Source organism: Thermobia domestica, chromosome 13, assembly GCF_964235325.1.
Source record: "Thermobia domestica chromosome 13, izTheDome1.hap1.1, whole genome shotgun sequence".
NCBI lineage: Eukaryota > Metazoa > Arthropoda > Insecta > Zygentoma > Lepismatidae > Thermobia > Thermobia domestica.
Window position 1 is genome coordinate 169,104,560 of NC_137466.1, and position 12,272 is coordinate 169,116,831.

General features: G+C 35.8%; 1 protein-coding gene across 5 annotated transcripts in view; it reads left to right on the forward strand.

Moving 5' to 3' along the window:
* The window catches only part of RapGAP1 (Rap GTPase activating protein 1), a 651,202-nt gene that overhangs the window by 471,815 nt on the left and 167,115 nt on the right, over window positions 1-12,272 (forward strand). For all 5 annotated transcript variants that reach the window (XM_081736845.1, XM_081736842.1, XM_081736843.1 and 2 more), the window contains one exon: window positions 11,627-11,719. In XM_081736845.1, the coding sequence (XP_081592971.1) occupies window positions 11,627-11,719 (93 nt within the window). The remainder of the gene's footprint in view (window positions 1-11,626; window positions 11,720-12,272) is intronic.

The following is a 12,272-nucleotide window of genomic DNA, read 5'->3' on the forward strand; positions in this document are numbered from 1 at the left end:
TGGCTTAGTGGTAGAGTATTCATCTCTGGTGTGTGGAGTCCCTGGTTCGGTCCCAGCTCGCTCCAACTGGACTTTGTGATGACAAACACCGTGTGCGTGGGTTTTCTCGAGGTTCTTCCGTTTCCTGCTACTTTCTTCATTGCTTCGTAACTCATCATTGTCCCCTTTAGCCTAGACTGCATAACCGTAGGACGTAAAACTAAAATATTTCATTTTCTACTTACATTGATGGAGAATCTAGGGTCTCATTCCCCTAAACAAAATCTGAACAGACGCTGCTGTTTCTCGCGATGTCTTTAATAAATTTGTCGATGAATATAAGTCTTTTAATGCAATCTAAAATTGTCTTTTTTTTTTTTAAGTACATCGTAACTCTACTCCCAACGGAAATCAAACAAAAATTTGCATTATGCGGCTAGCTATATAGTCACGAATGACCTCACCCAATAATTATGTATTTGTAATAAATGTATCAGTATAATCACTGCACGTTTATAATCTCATCTTTTAATAGTTTCTGAAGGTACTCACACTACTACAACTACAATGATAGAATATGTTGTTACACATGCTACAATGTTGAGCTCTTGCCAAGTATGTGAACATTGATACACAAGTGAACATGTACATGGAAGGCGAATATTCCCGTCAAGCTTCTTCTTCCTCCTTTTCGGAATAGCAATGAATGGTATGAAGAAAAGAAGTGTCTGATGGGAAACAGACAGGGGAAACAACTTTTTAAAAAGAACATTCTCGCAATTGTTTTACAGGTAGATATATTTCAACACATTTTTTTTAAAGTGCTTCATGTATAAAATGTGAATTTGTACATTCGAAACGTTCTTCGTTATATTTCTTTCTTTCTTTTCTTCTTTCTTTCTTTCTTCTTCTTCTTCTTTTTTTTCTGGAAAGCCTGCATTCTTTTTCTTTGTGTAATCGATTATAAAGTCCTCACAGTTTTAAAAAAAATCTAATAGATATGTTTAGGAAGTATGAAATTGTATTTCTAAACTTAGTTCTGTGATTATGATCAACTTTTTTAAGTTTATAAAGAAATTCGTTATCCTCCATTCTATAGAAAAAAAAAAAACACATAAGGTTCATTCATATAATTTTATTCAAAGTTCTATCAATTGCCTTATACAGTGTATGTACAGGATGTTCCATAATGATGGGACACATTTTAAATACAAATATCGGGAATTGCAATAATATAATACGTTTTAATGCAAACTGTGGTGAATACATACGTGATATACAAGAGTTTTGCAAACTACATTAAGTTCTGAAAATCACGTCCTGTTACAACGAGAACATTCTTGGGCTCTGTCTTTAAACTTCTCAATGGTGCGATGGAGCATGTCAACTGGAATGGCTGCAATTTCCCTTCAGGTTTCTTCTTTTAGTGCATCAATTGTTCGTGGTTTATTAGCGTATACTCTCACTTTGAGATAACACCAAAGAAAGTAATCTGCCGGTGAGAGATCTGGTAATCCTGCTGGCCAATTGATGACACCAAATCATTAAATGAGGCGCCTGGAGAAGTGTTTGCGGAGAGTTACCATAGGCTGTCGTGGTGTGTGACACTAGTACCGTCCTGCTGCATCCACATTTCTGACAGACCACAATGTTCTAGCTCAGGAATAGAAACGTATTGAGCATGTGCTTATAGTGTTCACTATTAACGGTAACGCAAGAACCATATCTGTCCTCGAAAAAGTACGGACCGATGATGACATGCGTATGAGTCATGGCACACCAAATGGTAACTTTGACACTATGCAAAGATTTTTCGTGCACATTGCAAGGATTTCCTTGATCCATTACCTACAGTTTTGCTTATTAACTTAACCAGATAAGTGGAAATGAATATTATCTGACGAAATTAGGTGCTCAATAAATGCTTCGTCCTCGTTGCACTTTCCAAGAGCGTATCACACAACAATGTTGTTTGGTTAAGCCTATCTAGCCGGAGCAATTGCTGTACAGGATGCAGGTGAAGGTCTTGTTTCATAATCCTGTGGACGATGCTACAAGGAACATATACTTCCTGGGACAATCGACAGGTAGAATTGTCTGGATTTTGTTTCATGATGTTTGCAACACGTTGAATTGTGTCATCGGAATGAGACTGTGGAGGTCGTCCAGGGGACTGATACAGTATTTTCTGTTTCTCGAAAGTTCTTTATTGCACGGAGGATCACTTTCCTGGATAGTGCATCGTGTTTATTGAAGTGTTGTCAGAACTTCCTTCCCTTGGGGTCGATATCATCAGGGACTAGACACCTGCACAAATAATGACAAACTCACATGCGTTGAATTTCAAGAACAGTAACATAAATATATAAGATTACTCATGTCCATCCAAATTACAAATAAAATGGGTCTTATCATTATGGGAAGACAAACTAACTATATATAGCGTCCAGAAAGTAAGTTTCCCACGCGCCCCATAGCTAGGAAACGGTATGTTGCGCGAAGCGACTACATGTATGTGAGAAAGTAAGGTCCTAGCATGGCACATACACTAGCGGAACTTCCCTAATGCTCTCAGTAGCGTCGTGACAGTGGTTGAAGATGGATGTTCTTATTCCAGCTCCCGCCGCGTGTGAAGTGTGAGTAGTGATAAAGTTTTTGAATGCACAGGGCATAGCACCAATCGAAATCCATCGCTAGCTGTGCCAGGTCCATGGGCCTAACGGCATGAACAAGCAGTCCCTGCAGATTTTCCGCTCCTTATTGCACCCCACTGTCACGGAGTCTCTGTTGATCAAGAAGTTTTGTGTTGAAGCAACTGTTCCTAGAGCACAAAGCAAGGCGCACAGGGTCAGCATTGACATTTTTACAACGATACAGCTGACGATGGATTTCAATCGGTGCTATGCCCTGTGCATTCAAAAATTTTATTACTGCTCGCACTTCACACGCGGTGGGAGCTGGAACAGGAACGCCAATCTTCAATCACTGCCACAACGCTACTGAGAGAATTAGGGAAGTTCTGCTGGCGCATGCACCATGTTAGAACCTTACTCTCTCACGTACACGCAGTCGCTTCGCGCAAGATACGGTTTCCTAGCTATGGGACGCGTGGGAAACTTACTTTCTGGATGCGCCTCCTATATATATATATATATAGAGAGAGAGAGAGAGAGACTATTTTTGTTAAATGCTAAATATAATAGAATATACATAACTTTTAACATAAAATTTCGACCTCTTTTTATTCAAGACTGTTGTGACCATTGGTAATTCAGAATATATATATGTGTTCACCTATTCCTTTGGGGTATCATTGGAGGGAGCATACAGATAGGAGGCATGAGAATAGCGAGTGGATCATTGCTTTACTAGCGCAAAACCACAGCGTAATCGGTTTGGAACAATCGATCGAAACCTTTGCTTGTTTCCACCACATGACTCCCATATCTATATGTATACAATTTGCTTCGAATTGAATTTGTATGCATTATTAATAGTATACATTTTGCACTACATTATCACCAAAGCTTTGCGATATTGTTTAGTAAGTGCATTTCGTAATATCATTACATAGACGCGGTCTTCCAGTGAATTTGCTCGCCATTACAAATACGGTATTTTCTGTCTGTCTCTGTCTTCATGTGTTTGTTTTTTTTTTTCGTTAAATAGGTATCTATGTTTAAATATGTACAGTGCATAATGTGTTCTGTATATTTGCTTATGCTGTTTACCAGCATTTAACTCAATTATATATGTATATATATATGCTCTAAAACATTTGTATTTATTTATTTTTAGAACTCATGCACTATGTATGTTACTCTTTAGTTTCTAGAGCTTGCACATGCGTATATTTTTCATAATTAGAATGGAGAGAGCAGGGATCTGTGAAGTGGGAACAATATTCGCCTGACTTCAACGCCCTGAACTTAGGTATACCCATGGAGAGTTTTCAAATCTGAGGTGAATCATATGAAAATTCACAATCTCAATTATCTCAGAGATTCACTACCAAAACTGCTCTGGATCCTCGGATGTTGAAGAGAATTCGAGATAACGTTGTTGAATGCTTGTGAAAGTGTACTGTGAGTGGTTACGAAAATGTGGAACAAGTTTCACATCATGGTAATGCGCTCTAGATGAGTTCTGGCAATCAAAGTTTATATCTTTATCATTTGTTTGACATTCTTGACTGGTCACTTGCCGCCAACTGAGAAGCTTCGATTCACCACAGACCTCAGCTAACCTCTTCGTCTTAATACAGCAATTTTCTACTTTAATACTATCCATCAGTTGTAGTCTCTATAACAACTCCCTCTTTTTCCTTCTATTGCGCTCCTCATTATATAGTTTTTTTTATCCAATGCTCCAACCAGTTTTTCTTACACTTTTTAAATTAATTTAACATGTTCTTTTTCTCCTTTACTGTTCCTAACACTCCGTCACTCGATTTCCATTCGACCCAGGTTTCTCATAAGCCATAAAAAAAAAAAAAAAAAAACTATTTTCTTTCAAAATAGTTCTTTTGCCATCTCTGTCCCTGGTTGTGTTAACCGACTTCTAACAAAAGAAGGAGATTCTCAGTTCGAATCTGAACTAATTTTATATTAGGCACTAATTTGTTCGGCTTGGCACAGACTTCAAATTTGTTTATAATTAATAGCAATGAATTGTTTTTTATTATTATTATTTATTTACGAACATAATTCCAGATACAACTGAACGTCAGTTACACTGAAATGACTAACAGATCTAAGAGATGATAACATCATACAATAATAATATAATAAAATAACATTACGTAATGGAAAGATTGACTAAAGTTTGTCCACTAAAATGACGTCGTAGTGCAGTTATATGCAGCTTCAGAATTAAATCTACAAGTGTATGTGACAATTTGTTGTATAATGTAGGAAACCTGTAGAATAGAGAACGCTGAACTATTGAAAGTCTATGTCGTACTATATGAAAAAGATATGTGTTACGTGTTTGTCTGATATGAATGGAATTCGGAAATACAATTCTGAAAGTAGCGTTTCGAATCTGAATTGACCGTGTGTGCGCTTATACATATGTTTGAGGTTACTGATTTTTTTCACTAGTCTCAGGCAGTTGAATTGGTATTTAGTGTTTGTAACAGTTTATATTTTGTCATCGCACGTATGCGAGGTACTCTAAAACGTACTGTTGCCAGGAAGAAGTTTAGAACTGAGCTAGTTGGAATAGGTTTGTAGGAGCTGTTATTGTCCAGATAGGTGAACAATATTCCATTTTAGGAGAAATTATTGTCTGCTTTCAACCGCTTTGTTATTATTATTTTCTGGTTTTTAGTGCTTTTATTATATTCTGCTTTATTCCGATTTTGTTAAAGTTGGTTAATATTTTTTTTAAATTTCATATAGGCACTTTGTATCTGCACTAATAGTAGTACTACGTACTCAGGTACAGAGAACTAGTCTAACTTCATAGCTGCTCTGTAAAGAAAAAAACATCAAGTATTTCACAGTGATATGTACCCAGTGTGAACTTTCTTCATTTTGTCCTGGTCATCTCATGTATCCCAAAACTTTGAAGCAAGAAATGATATCTTATTTTGTAGAGGAAAGTATATTAGATGACTCATGTGGGTTCATCAAATATTGTCCATTGCTGTAGCTTGTGTTATGTATGCACAGAATGTAAAGAGAATGTGTTTTTGAAGTCAAAGATTTCCAAACATGAACATGTTGAGTAACAAAGGTAAAAATAAAAGAACCAGTGATACTACAAGATGGGCCAAGTACTTCATCATAACATGCAGAGAAGCAAAGGCTGATGATCATGACAATTATAGCAAGTTTAACCCTGGAGAAACTAACAGAGAAAAAACAACCGCTTTTACAGCAAGAGTAAAGTTGCCCTCCACGCACACACATACTTTTCTTTCTTTAATTTTTTAACATGCACCAATAGTTAAATTATTGGACATGTATGAGAGTATTATTCGGGAATTTTTCAACCATCTTGACGTTTTATAGGTTCAGTTAAGGCTAGATTTCTATTCGTTACGCGCAACAGGGGACATTAATATGTCTTTTTTTATTTAAATAAAATAAAATAACCCCGTACATTGACTCCTCAGTATGGCTCCACTGAATCACTAAAAACCGTGTAGGATACTTGCTGTCTTGCATTCCCCGCTCACATACTACGATTCCACTTAGCTTATATTAATGGATAAATGAAGGTCAATTTCTTTTATTATTGGAACAAAATTATATCTCACGTTCCATTACAGTTCTCCAATTTACGATCACATATTTTCTTGGATCGTCCAATTTTTGAATAGTGAAAGATTGTGTGTAATAAATAAATAAATAAAGTCATTATTTGCCTATTACTGTGAACGTCACCTTTTTTATAGATATACTAGCGTTAATTATTCGCTTCGCTGGGTTAAAATAAGAACAAAAAATAAATAAATAAATAGTAATATGTTTCGTCAGTCAGTCACTTTTTACTATTACCGAAGCGCTTTCTGATATCGGTCATTTTCGATCAATTTTATATATATATCTCCCTCCTCCCCCAACTTGCGGGATTGAATTGGATTTAAATGGCATCGTAACTATCACTGTAAATCTCAGCGACCCTGAAAGCTATGGATTTGACATTAATTACGGCCATTTTCGATCATTTATATATATCCCCTACGTAGCATTGTCAAAGTAAATAGATAACAAGACATTCCAGGCCCGAAAATCATCTATGTTGAAAATTTGATCGAAATCGGTCAGGTGGTTCAAGGGTTATTAAGTCACAGAGTCACTTCCATTTTTATTTATATAGATAGATTTGATCTTAGCTTCCAGATAACGTAATTTGTGTGAATTAAAGAAAAAAATATATTAAATTGAATAGGATTGATTCAGTTCAGCGTTACGAAAATGGTTTTAAACTTTGTTAAGCCAAATGTTCTGAATACAGTCCGAAAACCCACCTGAACTAATGAAAAATTCGTTGTCATGGTTATAATTTAACAATCAAACAATGTGGCACCCCCCCTGACACCCATCAATACAAAATAAGTGCTTTGTGGTGAAATGGTTTGCATAACCTATAAATCACATGCCTTCAGTTTGTACGCATCTTCATACGATATTTTAGATGTGAGAGCTTGATTGATAAATGATTCAAGTAATATATTTTTACAATAACAAGTTGAAGCCCCCCCCCCCAAAAAAAAAAAAAAAAAGGAGCATAGAAGCACCTGAATGGTTGCTAAATTCCTCGTCATTTTAGTGCGTTCAAAGCATGTTTTTGTATGTAGAAAAGTGTTGTACTTCACTTGTTCATTTGGATTGAAGTAAATGTTTGACAGTAAAATAAGTCAACTGTATAATGTCTTAAATATTGGGTTAATTGAAGTTTAGCGTTCATTTAAACATTGGGGCTATATGAAACAGGGCCTAGTACCAAAGTACTATTTTGATTGGTTGAATTGGCGTTTAGCATCCCTTTAAACACCGAAGTTAAATGATGTGTGGACCTGCAACTTAACGTGGGATTTGAATTATGTGTGTCTATACCTGGAATTGAACCCCGGGTTTACTCAACCATATAGCCACGAGGAATGTTGAAGTACTACTACCCAAGTTTACATCCAAGGTAAACATTGCTAGGAACCGAACGTGGGACGATGCATATAGAAAACACACGACTAACTACAATAGAGTCCCGAAAACTCGCCCTAATGTGGACAGAAAGGTCGCCGAGTTTGTGAAAACGCCGGGTTATCGGGAATAGGGTTAAAAAAAAAAAAAAAAGAATAAATACGAATGTTTCCTCCGAAAATACAGTACTCTGGAGGAATTTGAAGCTTAAAATATACAAAACGATAATCATGCCTGTTGTTCTGTATGGTTGCAAAACATGGTCGCTTACCCTGAGGGAAGAACATAGACTGAAAGTATTTGAGAACAAGATCCTGAGACGAATATTCGGACCCAAGAGGAACGAGAATGGGGAATGGCGAAAACTTCATAACGAGGAACTACATAATTTATACGGTTTACCCAACATTGTTAGGGTCGTCAAGTCTAGGAGGCTTAGGGAAGGTGGGCAGGTCATGTAGCTAGAATGGAAGAAAGTAGAAACACTTTCAAAGTCTTGACTGGAAGACCAAACGGAAAACGACCATTAGGAGAACCTAGGCGCAGATGGGAAGACAATATTAAGATAGATCTCGCAGAGATAGGAATACAAAGTAGAAACTGGATCCAGTTGGCTAAGGATAGAAGTCAGTGGAGAGCTTTTGTGAACGCGGCATTGAACCTCCGGGTTCCATAGGCCATAGAGTTAGTTAGTTAGTTAGATAGTTAGTTAGTACTTGTATGTATTGGTTGTTTGAGAATACAACAGAGAATAAACTGCCCAAATACCCTTAAACAAAGGTAAAACACGGACTTTATGAAGGCATAGAGCGGGTTTGACCTTGAACGGGTCTGCGTGCGGAGTTTTTCACCCTGCCAGAGTGTAGCCGAGTTATCCCGACTGCCGGGTTATCGAGTGCCGAGTTTTAGGGACTCTATTGTGTTTAGCAACGAGAGGTCACTGAAATTTTGAAATTTCGTAATTAGATAATGAGACTCTTGTTATTAGCAGAGCAAGCAAACATTGCGCTAGTGCACAGATGTAGAGGACAAAGCGGTCCTTGTCAGTCTTCTAACTTTTGCTAAACGAACTTGCACATTGTATTCTAAGTAAAATATTTGGAAAGTTCTATTAAATTATTTACGTAATTTAGAGGAAAAAAAAACTCAATTAAAGTTAATAAGTAAAGGAATGGGGAAATAAGTGAGCAAAGAGTTACGCTAGTGTAATCCTCGTGATCCACCGTATTTGTCTCCAAACCTTAGAGTCAATTTGCATCTTACCTTAAATATGATATTGAGTTGTCGAATTCCAAAACGGCTCTTGTCCAGTTACAGCAAATCCCAGAAAACTTAGTGAAAATGTAGGATCCGTCAGTGTGTTCATATGAAAAACTTGAACATCCTCAAATATTTCCAGTTCTACAAAACACATCGGTCCTACAGTTTTTCTCGGATTTCTGGGATTTAATATAAATGGACAAGAGCCGTTTTGGAACTGGATGACTCATATGTCAGGATATGCAATAATAATAATAATAATAATAATAATAATAATAATAATAATAATAATAATAATAATAATAATAATAATAATAATAATAATAATAATACAAGAAGAAGAAGAGAAAACCCATAACCATTGGATATGATTTTTCAAAAATACTCCTACGTAAGCTAAAGTAGTCTTTTCACACTGATAGAGAGCAAATTTAAATTTGGTATAAACTTTGCATCTTCTTTTTAAAATTCAAGCTAAACTAAAATTGCAGTAGGCCTTCTTTCGTCTGTAGGTTGATTTCCACTGACATTATTTTTGTTTTCGTTCTACACGTATGATTATAACTTCTTACAATTGTATTAAAATTAATTGTATGCTTAACTAATCTAAACATAAATTCCACCAACATATAAGCCATCTAATGTATACTATGAACGTAATTGATGTGAAATTTATGGTCTGAATCGCTTTCTCGTAAAAGCTACCTTGAACTGTAGTTACTGACATATTAATGTAATCGTTCTATTTTAAGGTCATTCAGTTGAGATTGTAACGTGATCGCGGTTACACTGTTATGTGTTCCGTATGTATGATTTAATAGTAATAATAATATGATTTTTATATTGGTCTTAGAAGACGAATTTTTGGTGCTAGAAGTTAACGGAATTCGTGTGTTGTATCTTAGGAGAGAATTATGGACCGGTGGAAAGCTATTAAACTTCTTCGAGATGAGTATGGAGTGTTACCTGGATTAGGAAGATTTCTTGAAAGGGTAATAAATTTTCACATCTATTGACACGCTGTTAAATTTTCTCCTAATAAAAACCGAGCAAATAACGCATAATGATAAAAAATTAGATTTCTAACATATCTTGAAATTGAGTTCAATAGGATTTTTGGTTTGGTTTAAGTTTAGTTTCTTTCAGCAGCGATGCTATGCTAAAAGTGGATCCACGACTTAACGAGGGATCCGAACCACATGAGTTCCCACTGGGAACAGAACCCGGATCTCCTGCGCCGAGAGCATGTACTCTAACCGTATATAGCGACGAGGGAGCTCGGCTCAATAGGAGTACGGCATTATCCATTGTTTGGAATTATTGATCGGTTCATATTTCAGTCCCTATTTGTTTAGTCTGAATCACACTAAACGACTTTTGATATTTTATTTCATTTTATTTTTATCAGTGGGAAAGATCGTTCCAATATTCAGCGCAACAGTTAGAATAGCAATAGAAAGTGCTGCAGCAACCAGACGTGACGATGTAAATTTGCTGGAAAAATTTAATGAGTTTATCGAGAAACTTAGTAGTTACTACCATATAGGATTTAAAAAAATAAATGAAGCTCACGCTTAAAAAGTTACACGTGGGTTAGGCCTACATGCGTAAATCCTGTAGTTTTTGGACTTAACGTACAACCCTATGTAATATCGTGCAGCAAACGTGTAACTGGAAACGTATATTTTATACTTACTTTGCGTATAAGTGTTCCGAATAAACGTGCTTTCCGTACGAAAGAAAATACTGTATATAGGCCGTCAGAATCTCACATACAAATGGACATATATATATATATAACTTATAGCGGAATACGGAAGATTGTTTAGATGTCAAACATCCTGCAGCAGCATGATATAACATATAAGCGAGAAAAGGCAGTACGTATGTAGCATATGGATAACGTATGCTCCATACATATTTCCGTAGTAAACATAAGGATTCCGTATGTTTGTACAGTCCGCAGCAAAAAAAAACTGCAACATGAGCATGTAAGTATATTGTGAAACTACGCCTTACAGCGCAGGCAATCAACATAACGTCTTAAGTGGCACGAATCCGCGTCCTGCCCTGCCTGCACACTTATTTTGGAGCAAAAGACCGTCTTTTCACAATAAACTTACATGCTCATGTTGCATGTTTTTTGCTGCGGAATGTACAATACACCGCTGTTCGGATTACGGAGTTTTTTCAGTGAATGTCTGCAATCAAAGTGAAATGATAAAAATCCGCTCGAACCAAGTTCTGTGTTCAAAAGTTGATTTCAAATAGCTCGTCCCTTTTGTCACATTGGGCATTTTATGAATACAAAATATGAAATTAAAATGTTTAAAGAAATTTTCTGAAGCGCTGGAATATGTGACCACTTATTTTTAGTGATAAATTTATCTGCTCCTCAATTTGAAGGACTTGTAAAATAATGTATTTTTGGCAAACAATCTGAATCTTCTCTGTCTCTCTTTAAGGTAACGCTTTTTAATCAAAATGAAATTATAAAAACCTGGCTTTTTAATCCTTACTATGTTCACAAATTCATGTCAAATGGTTCAGCCGGTTTGTCGTGGAAAGGCGACATACATTATCCATTTCATTTATATATAGAAACATTTATAAACAGTAGTTAAAAAAAAAATAATATAGGCTTATATTATATATGATGTACTCTTATATTTGTAAGAAATTTATTATGATGTGCGTATGGAAATTTCATTTCTAATTTATCTTACGTTTTGTAGGGCACAACTCAGGACTTATTCGAATTATTGGAGAGATTACAGAACTCCCGCTTGGACGATCAGAGATGTATGTTACCTGCGTATTTCACACAGGTAAGTGAAGATCTTTTAGTTAGATCATGGTTAACAATTTTTCTAAGTTACGAAAGTGGATAGTGGTTTCGTATTTTACTAAGTGTTGTTTGATAATCTCCTGTCGCGATTGAGGTAATCGGTCACTGTTAAAGAAAAACGTTTATGCGAAATAAAATATGCTGAAGTATTTTACTGTTGAGATACGACGAAGACCACAATACCCAGCATATGAGACACCTCACAAAGTAGGGAGAAAGAGATATGGTTGATGATAATGTTAAAAGAAATAAATTTTTTTTGTCTGAGAACTTATTTTTTTAATCGTTTAGTCTTCAGGTTGCAACAATATTGTTAACTAAATGATTTATGTTGTCTCCTCCTGAAAGCATATTTGGGATAAGATCGATTAAAAAAAAAAAAATCCCGTTATGAATTTCGACATTTCTCTTGAAATGAGTACTTTTCTGACGCAGTAAGTTGGAACATGGCTGACAATCTATAGTCTTTTAAACAGAAAAGGAAAAAAGATACGGAACTAAATTAAGTTTTAGAAGAATTCAATATAAATATG